Source organism: Rhodnius prolixus, unplaced genomic scaffold, assembly GCF_049639745.1.
Source record: "Rhodnius prolixus isolate KJV_2025 unplaced genomic scaffold, Rpr scaffold_1, whole genome shotgun sequence".
In the NCBI taxonomy this organism is placed as follows: Eukaryota; Metazoa; Arthropoda; class Insecta; order Hemiptera; family Reduviidae; genus Rhodnius; species Rhodnius prolixus.
This window is the reverse complement of record NW_027411581.1, coordinates 14,512,585-14,528,544: the sequence shown is the minus strand read 5'-3', so window position 1 is coordinate 14,528,544 and position 15,960 is coordinate 14,512,585. Positions and strand designations below refer to the sequence as shown.

At 31.3% G+C, this 15,960-nt stretch overlaps 2 protein-coding genes across 7 annotated transcripts in view; one reads left to right on the top strand and one right to left on the bottom strand.

The window, feature by feature from the left end:
- LOC141455403 (monocarboxylate transporter 14-like) overlaps positions 1 to 11,105 on the top strand; it is a 26,542-nt gene extending 15,437 nt beyond the window's left edge. The window contains exons 5-11 of one of the 5 annotated variants that reach the window (XM_074130474.1): positions 466 to 688; positions 1,198 to 1,414; positions 1,544 to 1,786; positions 2,315 to 2,440; positions 4,223 to 4,332; positions 4,414 to 4,522; positions 11,081 to 11,105. In XM_074130474.1, coding sequence (XP_073986575.1) covers positions 466 to 688; positions 1,198 to 1,414; positions 1,544 to 1,786; positions 2,315 to 2,440; positions 4,223 to 4,332; positions 4,414 to 4,437 — 943 coding nt within the window. In that variant the 3' untranslated portion in view covers positions 4,438 to 4,522; positions 11,081 to 11,105. Of the gene's footprint in view, positions 1 to 465; positions 689 to 1,197; positions 1,415 to 1,543; positions 1,787 to 2,314; positions 2,441 to 4,222; positions 4,333 to 4,413; positions 4,523 to 5,400; positions 5,570 to 8,793; positions 9,132 to 11,080 lie in introns of those variants that run through there. The other 4 variants (XM_074130465.1, XM_074130479.1, XM_074130458.1 and 1 more) reach the window with 4 other exon arrangements.
- LOC141455424 (serine/threonine-protein kinase 40-like) lies at positions 6,179 to 15,890 on the bottom strand. Of its 2 annotated transcripts, none has more exons than XM_074130503.1 (11): positions 15,721 to 15,890; positions 13,694 to 13,873; positions 13,082 to 13,233; positions 12,866 to 13,000; positions 10,256 to 10,486; positions 9,971 to 10,154; positions 9,125 to 9,254; positions 8,495 to 8,651; positions 7,739 to 7,873; positions 6,602 to 6,881; positions 6,179 to 6,529 (listed from the first exon to the last, which is right to left on the bottom strand). In XM_074130503.1, exons 1-11 carry the CDS (start codon positions 15,743 to 15,745, stop codon positions 6,513 to 6,515), a joined length of 1,626 nt encoding a protein of 541 aa, XP_073986604.1. In that variant the 5' UTR covers positions 15,746 to 15,890; the 3' UTR covers positions 6,179 to 6,512. The 2 variants fall into 2 exon arrangements, with proteins under 2 accessions (XP_073986604.1, XP_073986612.1); XM_074130511.1 differs by lacking the exon at positions 15,721 to 15,890 and adding an exon at positions 15,042 to 15,652.
- Positions 15,891 to 15,960: the final 70 nt, after the last annotated feature.

Here is a 15,960-nt window from a genome sequence, read left to right as displayed (position 1 = left end):
TTATTATTATTGTATTAACTATGATTATTGTTATATAAATATTTATATTTTATTTAGGTATTTATTTTATTAAAGAGGTTTGTTTGATTATTTAATTCTAGAAGTTTTATTTTTATTTTATTTAGATTTGTTGCAAATACTGCAGTACACAATAGATGACAACTTGGCTGACGGTGTTAAGTACCAAGCCAATTACCTTCAAGTTTTCTATTCTATACTACAGTTTTAAGCAACATTATTATTATATATTATTTTGCTTATTTAGAAATACTATTCTGTTTATGTTATAGAAAGTGTTTTAGGTAATTTTATTAACTAATTGTTTGTATTATTATACTTTCTATATTCTTCGCTTGCATTATTATTATTTTTTAATTTCATCCAGTGTAGAAAGAACCCCTGTAAAATGTAAATACTTTAAATATAGTCATTTATCTATTTATTTACTTTTCAAACTATTTACAGAGTGAGTTTACTTGGTGGAGGTGCCCATAGCCACAGAAAACTTTTGCAAATTAGTCAACATACAGGTATGAGAGCTAACAGAGTAAGAGAGTTTCCATATCCACTCGAAGGAAGGAAGTGTTCACGATGTAGACGAGTTGGCACCTATGTAGAAAGACCTATGTACAAAAAAGATGTTTTCTACCATGGAAGTGTACATCGAATAAGAGAGAGACATAAGCTGGTATTTTTTTCTTTTAATACCGTAATTTGCTTAAAATTTTATAAGTTGGAGTAATAAGTTACTGCATTTATTTTTCCGCAATCGTGCTTTTTAAAGTTTGCCAAACGTTTCTTCTAAGATATCCTTCAAAAATTTTGAGGTTGCATGAACCTGGAAGGTAAGCTTGCTCCAAATCTTCAAAGTACTTCTAAACTCGTGTGAATTTTGATTCATTAAACAAGTATTGCTTGCGAATGAAAAGTGGGTCGATTTCAACAACTGATTTATTATTTTTCTATAAATTAAATAATTTTTAATTGTTCAAATTTTCTGAATGTTGTAAGCCATTCCTTCGATGGTCTAATATGACCTTAAGTATATCAGAAATAGTTTAATTATTCAGTTTATTTTCTTATGTTTAATAAAGACTTAAATAATTTTGTATTTTTGATTATAATAGAATTAAATTAATTCTTTAAAGGAAATTGAAATGTATAACTTTGTTTCTGATTTATATTTAAACTGTCTAGTTGCCAGGACAATACACAGTATCGGTAGCAAAATTACCCACCTTAAAGGACGTAAGACAAGAAGTGGAATGCAAATGTGCATGTCCTGAAGCGATTACAAGAGGAATGAGAACATTATTTAATTTCGGCGTCTGCTCCAATAAGGCCTTCTTAATGATATTTTTCGCAACATTTTTCTTTTACAGCGGAATCTATATACCTTTTCTTTATTTAAAAAGTAAGTAAATTTAGAAGATTCATTCCTAGATATTTAGAAGATTTGGTTAATACTGTTTTAAGTTCACGAACTAGTTCTTAAATAAGTTTTTAAAATGTAACTTTACTATTTTGAGTTCTGATTACACAGGAATCAGTTTGGAAAATGGATTAAAAGACGATTATGCAAATGTTTTAACTCCACTGTTTGGAGCAGGAATTGTAGTTTCAAGATGTACGATTGGAATAATATTGCTGGTATTTCCACGGCTGGGGTGCTTGAATGTTACTATAGCTTCTTTCGTAATCTCCAGTTTGTTTAGTTACCTTGTTACACTTTACTTCCAAGCAATTTATCAAATCGTTATAAATATTGTCTATGGATACATTACAGGTAAGAGAATTTGTTTCATTTATACCAGCATTTTGACAAGAGATAAGCCAGACATCAATTTAGAAAAGAAATATACAAGAAATTATTTTCTTTCAAAATAAAAAGAAGCCTAATTTTGCTATATTAGATACACTTTTTTTGTGCAAAAACAAATAATAATAATAAAAACATCTTGTTTATTTGTTATCTCGGTTTGAAGTCTCAGAAATTTTTTTATACAGTTTTAAAATACGTTCAAAATATGCCACTTAAAAAAATGTTTAATAAAAGCCTTAAGCCGCAGTACATTCAGAACCTTTTTGAAATAAATTTTCCCTGAAAACAATAGGTTTAAGATAAATGTAGAAGTCTTACAAACTACAAGATTCAGTACAAGATGAATTACAAGATTATCACGAAATGTTAAAAAGAAATACAAAATTATTTTTCTAAACGTAGAAAACAGAAGATATTCTAAATAGAAAATTCTAAATTATTATAGAAGTTAAAAATTGTTTCTTAAAATGTATGCCGATATTGAATTTTTAGGGCTTTTTTTACCTCTTAGAAGTGTAATGCTTATTGATTACGTTGGTCTTGAGAAGCTGACCAGTGCTATGGGATTTATATTTACTATTCAAGGACTTGGCTGTTTTGTTGGGATTCCAATAGCAGGTACAAATTTGCTTAAAATAAATTATTACTTATTATATTTCTTTTTCATTTAATTACATAAAATATTTCCTTTAATTCCATATTATTGTGGTTCTACTTTAGCAGAGAGAGCGTTGTCGGGTCCTGGTGACCTTTTTACAAAAAGTTATTAGTTTAGTTAGATACCCGTATATATGTATATTATACAGTGTAACTAAATAATTTTTGAGGCTTATAACACAATACATATATGTGTTGCGTGTATAGTAGAACTAGATTAGTACAAAGAACAAGTTATATATGTACAATTAGAACTGTGGGCGCCACTTTAACAGAGGTAGCCTAGAGCCTTTTGTCAAGGAACGCGGTAGAAGAAAGAAGTAACTGAAATTTATAAAAGGAAGTGACTTCGGGACTACTCATCATCAGCTGAGTTACTAAAAGTTAAGATAAACGCTTATTCAAAATGAAAATAGAAAACCCTTCTCGCTCTAGATGAACATTTCTTTTTGTGTCGATGTATCTTTAACAATTACGGCTATCATGCTCCGCTGCCTGCTATATTGTTTTTTTTTTATTTATTTATACTACAAGTATTTAAATGCATTATTCCAATTTTATGCCATCATTCCTATGTTGCAAATTACCACTATCCCTCCTTTTCTCGTAAAATTTTCATTTAATTATTCTTTGACTCCTTCTTCATGATAAGTCTGTCATTCTCTGCATGTGAGCTGTCCTCGTTCCTGTCTTTTACTCTCGGATTTACCACCTCCGGTATCCGGTATCTTCAACATTTTCTGCGATTGCAGTGCCCTTTGTATACGAAACCTATTTATTTGGGTTTACATTCATGTGAGTATGCTAAAAAACAAAAATGGATCTTAACTTGATCGATCCCCGAATAAGTTTAAATTTAAAATAATAAAGATTTTATCCATGATCAATCGATCATCGGAGGAGTCTATGCAGCGGACAAAAAGATGAATGCAATTTAATTTCTTACATGAATGAAAAGAATGAAAAAGAAGGAGAAATAATAATACAAAAACTAAGTCTTAATAATTATGTTTTCGGTCTACGATTAGTATATTTTTATACTAATTATAGATATTAATGTATGTATGTACGTACTTCTGTACCAATTGTTAAGAGAAAATGATTTTGTTTGACCAATCAGAGTACTTCTGAGTGTTACCCCACCCCTTTAACCAGCTCTCCCATTTTAATTTATTATCCTCCCTCTCAAGATTATTCATAACTATTTAGTACTAGTATCAGATAGCCTTATATTTTATAATGTCCCATTATCTCCTAGTTGAATTTTTCCTTCAATCCCTTTTGTGCCTTGCTTTTTATCATTGCGGGAATAATGGAATCATAGAAGATTGATAAGCTACTTTTACTTATTTTTCCATCTTGCAAATCTCTACAAAACGTTTTGGGTTAAATTTTGTGGTCAGTATTACTGCTTTACACATGATGGTTACAGTAAGTTTCAGTTTCCATTAACATTCAATTTAATGAATTTATAATTAGCAAAGAAGCGCTTCCTTAAAAGGAAGTAGATATGATAGGTAAATCAGGCGGGTTACAAGTCTGACTAGCTTCCAAGAATGGATGACTTCACACCACTCGATTGAATGATTGCCATACAACTCTAAGGTGAGTGCTGTTCTGATGAGGGATCAGATACGATGATTCTATGCTTTTCACGCCTCTTAGATTACTGATTGGATATTTTGCCTTACTAATTTTTAATTATTTTGTAAATTGAAACCAAACATTTTTTTCTTTTTTCAGAGATTCTAATGAGTGTCTTCGATGACACTCGTTGGGCCCTTTATCATGCCGCAGTTGTATTTGCTATCGCACTGTTTTTTCTATCATTTGTTTATTTATACCCTATACATGTTAGTATGCCGAATTACTATCAGTTTTAATTTTCACGTAAGACCATTTGAGTACAATTGCTACAATATTTCTTTTTTTAGCATCCTGAATCTATATTAAGATGAGATAATAAGTTTTACATATATTTTTAAATCATTTAAAAAGAGTGGGACGATTTGGAAGTGAACAAAAATCCATTCATAATCTAAGGTAATTTTCTTCCAGAACGTTACTTGAAAGAACATTGTTATATGATAGAATATGGTATTAATCTCTCAATAGCTGGTTTTCTTTGAACTCTTCATTAATCTGAATTTCATCTATAAACAAAAAAATAAGTCGAGGTAATAATTTTCCTTGAAAACCACTAAAGATATTTATAAATCCGTTGAGAAACACCCTCCTGTTGTAATCTTTAAAGTTCTAGAGACTAAGTTCTGAAGTCAAAATATACTTTACCTTTCCACACGGAGGTAAGTACGTTTGTCTACATCTTTCTCAAGGCTTAATGAAGGAAGACCAAAATAAATAAATTTATTCTGTACAACCAAGTTGAGATGAAATTTTTTGGAGCAAATATAAACTATTCATCTAAAGCATAATTATCAGTGATGATTATAGTATTTCTCCAGAATAGCTGTTAAGAAAATGTGGAACAAAAGGTCATTATTTCAGCATTGTTTGTTTTGCAAGAGTCAGAAAAAGACCAATCGCTAAAAACGTTTGTTTAGATCCAAGCAGCTTCCAGCAAAAAAATATTTTTGCCTGCAACAGGGGCAAGTTTAGTTAACTACTTTCGTAACCATGAGACATCACGATTTCAAATAAGTTTATTCCGGTTTGAATTACAATCAGTAATCAGAAAAATATTTTTGCACTTAAGGTTGATTTACCTTATTAAGTTAGAAGAAGCTGGTCAATCGGCATAAAACAGCCTATTATTTAGGTGTCTGTAAACATCAGCGTACATGGGTTTCATTCCTGAGACTTCTTTAGTAGAGTGAAAATATTTATTCAATGATTCATCATCCAACTTAATTGAACTTTATAAGTTAAATTATCTCTTTTACCTTTTTGTTTTTGGATAGAGTAACGAAGTCTTAAGAACAACTTAACAGTTAAAAAAAAGGAAATTTACCAGTTGCAGACTCTGGAATTGTGTTAATAAATATTATAAATCCGTAAATTATCAGTTTTTATTAAATTTTAATCAAATTAGTCCTTTAATGTAGCAGTACATTTGCTAAGAGTTATTCTTTACTTTACCCCTTGCAAAAGTTACTATGTATTAAAGAAATATTACATATAATTCACTAAACAAGTAGTTGTGCTTTATGTATGTTATATGCAGCCTCATATTTTGTGTAAATCTCAAATGTGTTTCCAACGGCAATTTTTTTTGCGATAAGCGTACCTCACTTACTAGGCCGGCCGTAGTCCTACCAGCTTGCAGTTGTATGCGCAATTACCTTCTTTAATGCTGTCATCTGCCAAAACTTCACGAAGCGCCCGACTGGAGGACGTTGGAGACAGATAAGCGTCCCAAATTGTTTCCGAAATTTATATCTAGATAAATTTCTCCCAGCCTCATCAGAAAGGACTAGATAGTAGCTACCCTCAACATATCTCCACCTTCAAGACACTCTCCACACTCACCTGTGATCCTAAGTTTCTACCACTACTAATCATCATTATGGTTTGTGTTTGAATAACCAATGTACTTTGAACTTCTCTGGAACTCTATTCATTATTACTATTTTTGAAGGTCTTGGATTTCTGGTTTAGGTAGACTAATAACATACATTGCTGTAGAGAAAAAAACGCCTTAAAGATGAGTAGACAGTTTTCAATAACCGACGACTGAGCTTTTACTTATTCATACACAAATTTGAATTTAGCGGTTTATTGTTAAAATTTACATTACTAACTTAAAAAAAAAATCCTAAATAACTTCACTTCTAACATTTTCTACAACGAATTTAAACGAATTAATAACAAAACAAAAATTACAATTAAAATAATTTAATTACTTTAAAATTTGAAAAAATATGTATTCAATTATGTATTTTAAATACAAACTTATACACTCGCACTAAAAATTATATACATTATTTTAATGTACAATTATAAAACTTGGGAATTATATTCCCAGAAAGGTGGATTGGAGTAATTACTTCATTTTCCTTCAATAATGTTTAGCTCACTGATTATTTGATTCTGAAACAACAAACATGTCATGAGGGTTCCTAAAATAATGGAACAACTTATTAAATGGTCTCTATCACTTACCTTGTTCAATTCTTGATCGAATTAGCATAGATAGACTGTGAACAAGATTTCTTTGAGATCTTGGTGATAACGGGGCATTTCTATTCGAAATGACAGTAAATCTAGTAGATCTCAATGGTCGTAAATTTGCACCAAGATCTACTCTTATGTTTGCTGGTAAAAGATGACGATAACGTCCTAGCTCAGATTGAGTCATTTCCCTGGCATCTTCTCCAACTCTGTGTACAGATATTTGACCGATTCTTCGCTCCCTACACTTCTGAACTCTAGTTTCTTCTGCCTGTTAAATACAAACAAATAGTTTATTTTACTTTTTCCAATCAAGTACGTTACAGAGGTACCCTAATTGTTGCGGACAATTGCGATGTGATATGACGAGATTGTAGTCACATACCCTTTCCTCATTATTCATCGAGTGAACCCGTAATGAGCAAAAATGCCAACTTTCTTTATTTTGTATATCCACATTGCGATCCATGATACCCTTTAATCATATTTATTACTCGTTTCTAGGAAAACAGTTTTGAAAAGACGGTAGTGCATGCGACCAACAAATAATCTCTATTGTATTCTCCACTACTGTTGTACCACTCTCCATATAATTAGCACGAAGAAGCGGTTAAAGCTTCCCTACGTGACTCTAAAGTGCTATCATGCTCTTACACCTACTAAGAGGAAGTTCTGCAATCGCTCAAATTATCGACGTACGTACTGATTTAAATGAATGAATTGTCTTTCAATTTGAAATTTTAGATACAGTAGATTCGACTTTTGGGGGTCCCGATGCCCCCAAAAGCCTCCTTTTAAGCTGTTATTAATAATAACTATGTAAATCTTCGCCCATCTTTGATCAAATTAGGCAAGAAGAAGAATTTAGAATGTGTGACATATGTCTTCCTGCTCTTACACCTACTAAGGAGAAATATTTGCAAACATGCCGTATTCTCTTTGCCCGTATACGGATAAGAAGTATAATTGCAAATCATTTTTCTTTCCCCTTTTTAGAAGTTATTGTGATCACAGCTTGTTTTCTCTTACATCCCTTAAGAGGAATTAGTGTTATCAAAATTTATCTTTTTTCTTTTGTTGGATTAAAGAATAGGTATTAAAGATAATAAATTAAAAAAAGTTACATACCATGTTTGCAAATTTCAATGCATATTTAGTAAAATAATCAGCAAGGGAATCCTTCTGCTGTGAACATTCACAATTATCTTTTTCTTCAATTACTGTTTGCTGCTCCTTCCCCATATCATCAATATCAGGTACGACCTGATAAAAAAAAAAAAATATCGAATTTGATTTTGTATCATATATTAAAAAAAGTTTAAAAACTATAACACAAGTAAATATAGTAGTTTATACCTAACATTACGCACATTCGCCATATTAAAATGATGCCAAAGGAAGCGTGACATTTTACTTTCTCCAGAAAATTCCACTAAAATCATCGTACTCTTAAAAATGTTTCAAACCAAAGAGACGTCCCAACACACTTTATGTTTTAAGTTGTATGACTAACTAAAGTATCTCGTCATTGCTACGGATAACAAATAGACCTTTTATAATCCCGTAAAGGACAAACTGAACTCCAGAAAAGTGACTATAAGACTAATTTTTCCCGTTACTGCCATGCACTTTCAGAAATGATAGTACAAAACACACTCTTGATTCGAAACTGTATTTACAAGGAATACTCAAAACTGGTATGCTGTAAAATTGCAATAATTCCCCTTACGAAGAGAAATATTTTAGATATTTTTAGAGAAAGATTTTTATTATATCACAATAACCGGTATAGCGATAAAAAAAAATGTCATAAATTCTAATAGCTGGATATAACAGCGAGGGCAACTACTTAACGAAAAATAATGTCTCGTCCTTTAATAATACCTGCAACAATTCATCTGTATTCATTAAATTAGTAGCAGAAGTAGCTAAAATAGTTGCTAAAGCATCCATTACTTGATCCGTTTTTAATCTCATGGATGGGTTAAGCACAAGAAGATTTTTTATTAAGTTAACCATTTTTTCTGAAACTCTTCCGTCACTGTAAAAAGGAAAAAAAGTTGGTTGTAGTACAATTATAAATTAGGAATCAAATTATTCGATATTTATTCGTTAATTATTCATAAAACATCAAAAGTAAAATTAAATACAAGAGTTTTTGGTAAATATATCAAAAATTTCAGAAGAAAATTAAATCTTTCTGCTGATATGAGCAAGCTAAGATGAGTTTTACGAACACCATCCTATTTCTGAAGAAAACAAAACCTATGAACAGATGAACTCATGGTAGGAGCTGGCCAATATCAATGATTTCATTTCATTAACATTTGATTGCTGAAGGTGGATACAAATAAAAACCGATCAGAATGAACAAGCCATGTTACGACGGATGAAATGACTGATAATTCGTTATTATAGTTATAGAATCAATCTTTTTATTATTTCCGCCTGTTCGCAGATTTAAAAAAAGTGTAACAATGCAATTATTTACTTATATTAAAAGTATATACTCACTTAGGAATAGTATAATCGGCGGCTTTAATTTTATTAAACAATTGTGTAGGACTGGAGTCATAAAATGGAAACTGACCATACAACATAGTAAACAGAACCACTCCTAAAGCCCACATATCAGATGGTTTTCCTAAAAATAAATTCCAATTAAAGCTAACATATTATTAGTATTAAAGCACATTGTACTTTGGAGCGACTATAGTTATAGAAAAGAATATAATCACTTAGAAATAGTATAATCAGCAGCTTTAATTTTATTAAAGAGCTGTGACGAACTGGAGCCATAAGTGAAAAAACGAGTATAGTTTTTGCACGGCTATAGGTTGACTCAATAGCTCCAAACAAATTCGAATTCACTTAACATGTAGGAAGAGTCATTAAAGTCTAATACTCCATACCATCTGGTACTGGGAACGACATTCATAGTAAGTAAGTAAGATATGTCGCAGCTCTTTGATGTACGAAACCTTCTGACATACTCTATTTAAAGCAAGAATATACTCAAGACTTAATCTTGTTTTTGTTATTTACGGAATATTATTATATCAGTTTCAAACTTTATTGTATTAAAATTGTAATTTTATTAATCAGGAATCGTTTTACTGCCAAAAATTAACATTTTTATAAAAGTAAAGTTAATTAGTCGCCTATTTTTTCAGGCTGAGCTTAACTAACAACTATCGATTTAAAATGTTTATAAGCACAATTAATAAAAAAAAACATACCTAGGTGATAAGGATACAAATAATCAACAACAAAAAATAGCCGAAGTGGTCTTTCTGATTCTTAACTTTTTCCTAAATTAATATAATTAAATTGATATAGAATACATAATTATTTTCATACCAACATATGGCTTTCCACACAGTACATCAGGAGATATATATGCTGGAGAACCCCTCTGATCTTTTAATAAGTCTTTTTCACTTCCAAGATGTTTTCCAAGACAGAAATTTGTTATCACTACTTTATGAGTACTCTGATGAAGTACCAAATTTCCAAGTTTCAAATCCCTATGCACAATATTTTTCTAAAAAAACGTTAACGAAGAAATTATTTCAAATTAGAAATGGAAAATTAAAATAACTCATAAAAATAACTTGCAAAAAAAGAAATCAATAAACTAACTACCTCATGTAAACAATGAACAACTTTTACAGTATTGTACAGAATTAATGCTGCTTGTCGTTCGCTGAGCTTTTTTTCTCTAATAACATAATGTTGTAAATTTATTAAATCTGCAGTTTCTGGCGAATAATCATGAGCAGCAAGACAGTCTAATACGAGACAAACTCGACTTATAGTTTTTCCGGTATAAACGAGTTTTCTATCTGGACCAGTTTTCTCTTCAAGTGCTAAATCCTGTTTACAAAATTTTTGTTAAAACAAAATTAGACGAATTAATAAAGCTGTGGTTAGACCTTGGGAAAATATTTTGCCTTATAGAAAAAAGGCGAAAGATACTATGTAAAGACCAATAGTGAGATAGTTAGGACACCTAATAAGATGGAAGCTTCTAGAATAACTGAAAAAATGCTGCAATAATACTCAGGAGAGGCTAGAGGAAGGGAAGACCTAGGATTCAGTGGCTGGACGATGTAGTGGTCCATACTAGGAAACTTCACTATAAAGGAAAGCTTAGGATGGGTAAGATATAAAATGCAGGGAAAAAGGATGGAAAAACCTGCAGCTAGGGGAAGAAGTTACAGTAGGATATGTTTGGTTCTCTTGTGGCTGAAGGGAAAAGCCTAGGAAACTCTTATAAGTATAAGAAGGACATGAGAAGGAGAGCTTTAGTGATAGAATAGGTCCTTTGAGGGCCGTAGAGTCAAAGAAAAAGTATAAACAGTGGTTTGTAACTTGTATGTTAATGTAAAATAATATAGTAACGTTAGTAAAGAAATAAAATAAGAAACGCAACTTTCTTGGTCTTTAATAATAACCATTCTATTTTAGATTACGTTTTTAACTTAAATGTAACTCACAAACATAGGACGTGGGGAGAGGTAGTTGCAAGATTCTGAGCTAGATAAAAGAGTGCTTCTTGAATGTCGAAGCATCTAATTTCTCCGTTGAACTTCTACAGAAATCAAGAAACCCATTCTCGGATTCTCCAGAACTCATCAAAATAACATGCGAGGAACTAACACATTTTTTCTTACTCTAGTTATTTCTAAAAATTATTTATTAATTATTTTAATTAATTAATTTTTATTTATTTAATTATTTTTATTACTAAAAATGACCATGTTACTCTAAATGTTTATCTTTTAACTTTAAATAAAGATTAGGATTGAGGGAGAAGTGGTATAAGTCCCAAAAAGTGGTTTTTTAAACATTTGTAAATTTAAACACTCAACTCAAAAATAAAGAGTCACTGGACACTAAACCTTATTTCATTCATCAACCTCCATGAGATTTGACAAAAACTTAGCGATGAAATACTTTTAGTGAAAACACTGCTTTACACCACGATTTTTTTTTTTAATTATATTTTTTATATTGCTCGAAAATGATTGTTCAAGTTTTATTTAAGACATTTTTTCAGGAAAATTTGATCACGTCTGGGGGAGGGGTTTTTCAAGGATGCTACTAAAAAGACATAGGTGGAATACATGATTCTGCCATTTTAATAATATCAACGAAGCTTAAACAAGTTGTTAAACTCCGTTTTTGCCGAAAAGTAGAAAACAAAAAATGTCTTTACCTTCTATTTACAAGGTGGATTGAAATAAAATGATGAAACTGTCGGAATCCAAATAATAAAGTACCAGTACAAGGTTGAGAAAAAAAGTCACAAGAAAGCATGATATAGGAAATGAAAGTCACATGAATTAAAGAACAAGGCAGTCGAGGCATTTTGTCTTTCTTTGATCTTCCGTTCTAAGTAGTATACTTCTCTAGTTCGCTGATTGCAAAGCATCGGAGATATTTTTTACATACCAAAAATTTAAACTTTTATGAATCAATCTATTTTTCAGTTTTCTGGGAATTTTTCGAAAATGATTCTAATATTTCTAGATGTTTCGTACGCTTGACAGATCCATAACTTTTTTGTTTTAATTTTTTTCAAGGAAAGTTTTTAATTTAGTTCTTCTGGATAGGAAATATAGTTCTGGGTAAGAAATATAGTTCAGTTTCCTAATTCCGAATTGAGGACCGTCCGAAAGTGACCTTTTAATAAATTAAGTGAATTGTTTTAGTTATTTTTTTTTCTCAATTCCTACGTTTTATGAAAATTTCAGTTGGTAAATTGCTAATAAAGATACTAAGAAATTGGTTACATAAAAAAAGGTCGGCTTAGTGAAGATCGGGCTTTAAAATATGATGAAAAGGTTCTTGAGATCAATTTCTTGTCAAGTAAAGTGAAAGTCACGCCTTTTTTCCAGGCAGGCTTTTGTCCAACTACTAAACGAGATGTCTAGCGACCAGTAAACGAAATTTGCTATAAATTTATGTTATTATTAATTAAATAAAACCCAAGGCCTAGATCGGGAAACAAACTCAGTACCACAATACATCTTAGCTCTGTGGGCTTGCGTTTAACGCTTGGCTATCGTGGAACAATTTCTCTACTTTTCGTGCGCCAAAGGCCCTTTAGTGATTCTTTTATATTAGGAAGATATGTATGTTATAACCGTACGAATAGTATCTACTGAATGCATTTCAAGAGTTTCATTAATACTTCAGTCCTATGAACAATGCAAATTACAATAACCAGCATTTACCACTTTTACCTACTTTGAAAAATCCGTGATGATGGACAACATTTTCTTGGTCATGCAGAAGAGAGAGTAATGAATATTCAGTGTGTAATAACATCTTTCCTTGTCTGTCATCTTGACTTTCATCTTCAGGATATTTCAACGTTAAAATCTATTAGAATTTCAAAAATTAAGAAATAAATAAAAGAAAAAGTAAAAGAAGAGTATGCATTACGTCTGATAAAAGGCAAACCTTAAGAGTATAAAACTGGTCAGTTCCTTCTAATCTTGCTAAACATTGGACAATACTTTTCACAGGAGAATTGCCAAGAGTGGGTCCCAAAAGATAGGGACCAGCTCTTTTCACTTTCTTCATAGAAACCGGTGTGCCCTCTGGAGGTATTGCTAGAATGGATAAAACCAATCGTAATTATATTATTTATTAGTCTTCAGAACAAAGTCCAATATAAGATGATATTGAACAAGTACAATATGATTAGAATATTCGCCTGAACAATTCCATACATAATTATGAAGCAAACTAGATATGTGGTTCTTTTTATGATAAATATTGCTTCAAAGAATGATACATACATACATAAATAATAGATTGGCATTCGTAATGAGCTACAAATAACCCATCAAGGTATAGCAAAGGAGTAGAAATTATTGATTAAATTAAAAAAATTATCCTTGAATACGTTGAATGGTTAATAAGTAGCCTCAACAATGTGAATAGAATGAGTAGTTGGAGTGGAATATTAACTGGTATCTTAATTTATACATAATGATAAATACAAATTAATTTGTGAAAGACTCATTTTGAGCAACTTTTAATATACTTTTTTAAAATGTATTGACTTACCATGCGAAAAATCATGTTTAGTCTTTAAAGAAGGGATGTTTATCCATTTTTTATTAACATGGGTATTTTCTTTTGTTCCATCGTCACCAATAATTGGCTGATTAAGAAAAGAAGCCATTTTCAGATCCAAAACATTTACTTTGTTATCGCTGAAGTACTTTTCATTATCCTCTCTTACGTCTAAAAATAAACAGAACATAATGCGTTAGGGAACTTAGCCCAACACCCTTAATAAATATATACATTTGATTTAAGGCGCGTCAATATCTGAGGCTATTGGCACTGCCAGCCTCCGGACAGAGTTCTCTCGTTACAGACAACACTGACCATCACCAGACAGTGAGCCGTAAGAAGCTTTTAGGAAGAGAAAAGAGGGCCAGCAGCTGGATTCGACCCCGGGACCCTTAATAAAGTCAGTGTTTTTCATCTTTTTACATATGAACAAATTTTCTAAAGTAAAATTATTTTATTTTTTTAATTTAAGGCGCGTCAACATCTGAGGTTATTGGCGCCCGGAATTTTTTAGTGCACTGCTAGCCTACGGACTCTCATTACAAACATCAGTGTTCTCTCGTTACAAACACTATCAATTTCTGTAAGAAGCTCCTAATGGCCCTAATGGAAAATCTAATGGCCAGCAGCTGGAATTATTCATAAATGGTAAAATTCTGATGTTGTGAAGTAATGAGTAATGACTCCCCAAAAAATATGAGAGTGAGTTTGTCTGATTTACCAAAATGTGGGTCATAAATTGACTATATATAAGGCGATGTGTAGCCTTTCAGAAGTTACAGAAACTGCTACGCAAATTGGGAAAAGTACGTATAAATCTGTAGTTTACAACTATTTGAAGGTATTCTCTTTAATAAGAGAATTCCCTAAAATTTTTCCAAGAAAAGAGAGGATGAAATGTGAAATGGTGGAGCTAGCTTTAAAAACGCTAGAAACGTAAAATAAAATTAAGAGAATAAGCTCCAACATTTAAAGGAAATGAGGAACTTTAATCATGAAGCTGAATCATGAATATACATTTTTTTTTTTGCGTTTATTTTATGGTTAATGGAGAGGATCGAAGACCTAAGCTACCATTTAGTTGCTGCAACTTAATAGTTTTGGTGGAGGCGAGAGAGTTTGCCTGTGAATACGATTTACCCAAATAGTTGCAAACGGCAACATTCCCTATATGTGAGTTGTTTGAATGTCAGTGTAGTAAAATGCATTAGATTGGACATTCCAACCACATCAAAATGCCTGAAGAATAAGCAGTAGGTAGTACACTTCTGTCAGTGATAAAGCATAATGTAAAACATGCTTATTGAATAAAGTACAGAACATAAAAAACACTTACTTTCAACTATTTGATAAATTCACTAAAAACCATGCCTACTAAAGCAACTTATTTCTGATAGAAATTGGTAACCTATTTCACAATAATAACCTCACATTAAGTGTAACCTATCTGTGTTGTGCAATTGTTCATTTGCGGTAGAAATCTGTATGTAATCAAAATCTGGATATTGCTTAAGAATTTCTTAGGGTATTGGGAAAAAAATTGGAATCAGCGTGAGTTCGTTTCTCATATTGCTTTTTGTTTGCTGTCTTATTAAAAAAACAGTGCATTAAAATTTACGAAAATCGCCAAATATTTTGAAACAGTTCCTTTTTCTTCATTAATAAATTCATTTTACTCCAACTTCAATTTTAGTACTACAATGTAATCTATATTTTTTCACGAGAAGGATATAATTTTTATTGCCGAAAATTGCTTCTTAAATTTCGATGTTGATAAAAGACTTTTCCAGAAGTCATCCATTTGTCAGGTTGGATCAAGGCAAACTTTTAGGGTTGTACAGAAAAACGCTTTGCATAGCACCTCTTTTAAAGATACAGCATAAAAATTACAATCTTCCATGATTGACCAATCCCTGGCAACTGTTGTGGAATCCATAGGATCTTAAGCGGGTTCAGAATATTATGCTGTGAACGATGAAGACAAAAATTTGTTTTAATATTTTCATCTGATTTACCTTGATGCAGAATGTATGCTATCATCTCTAACTGGATCTTTAGTAGGCACAAGCATAAGAAATTATCTTACGCCTAAATATAAAATGATTTCAATATTTTCGTCTGGTTCATCTCCTTACTGCTCCTCAATTTCCATTATTAGAGATAATTTCGATTGTGTAGCATTTTTCTGGCACTGCATAACCATATTCATAATAATAATAACTTGCATTGGAAATCATTAAAGCATCGGCTAACTC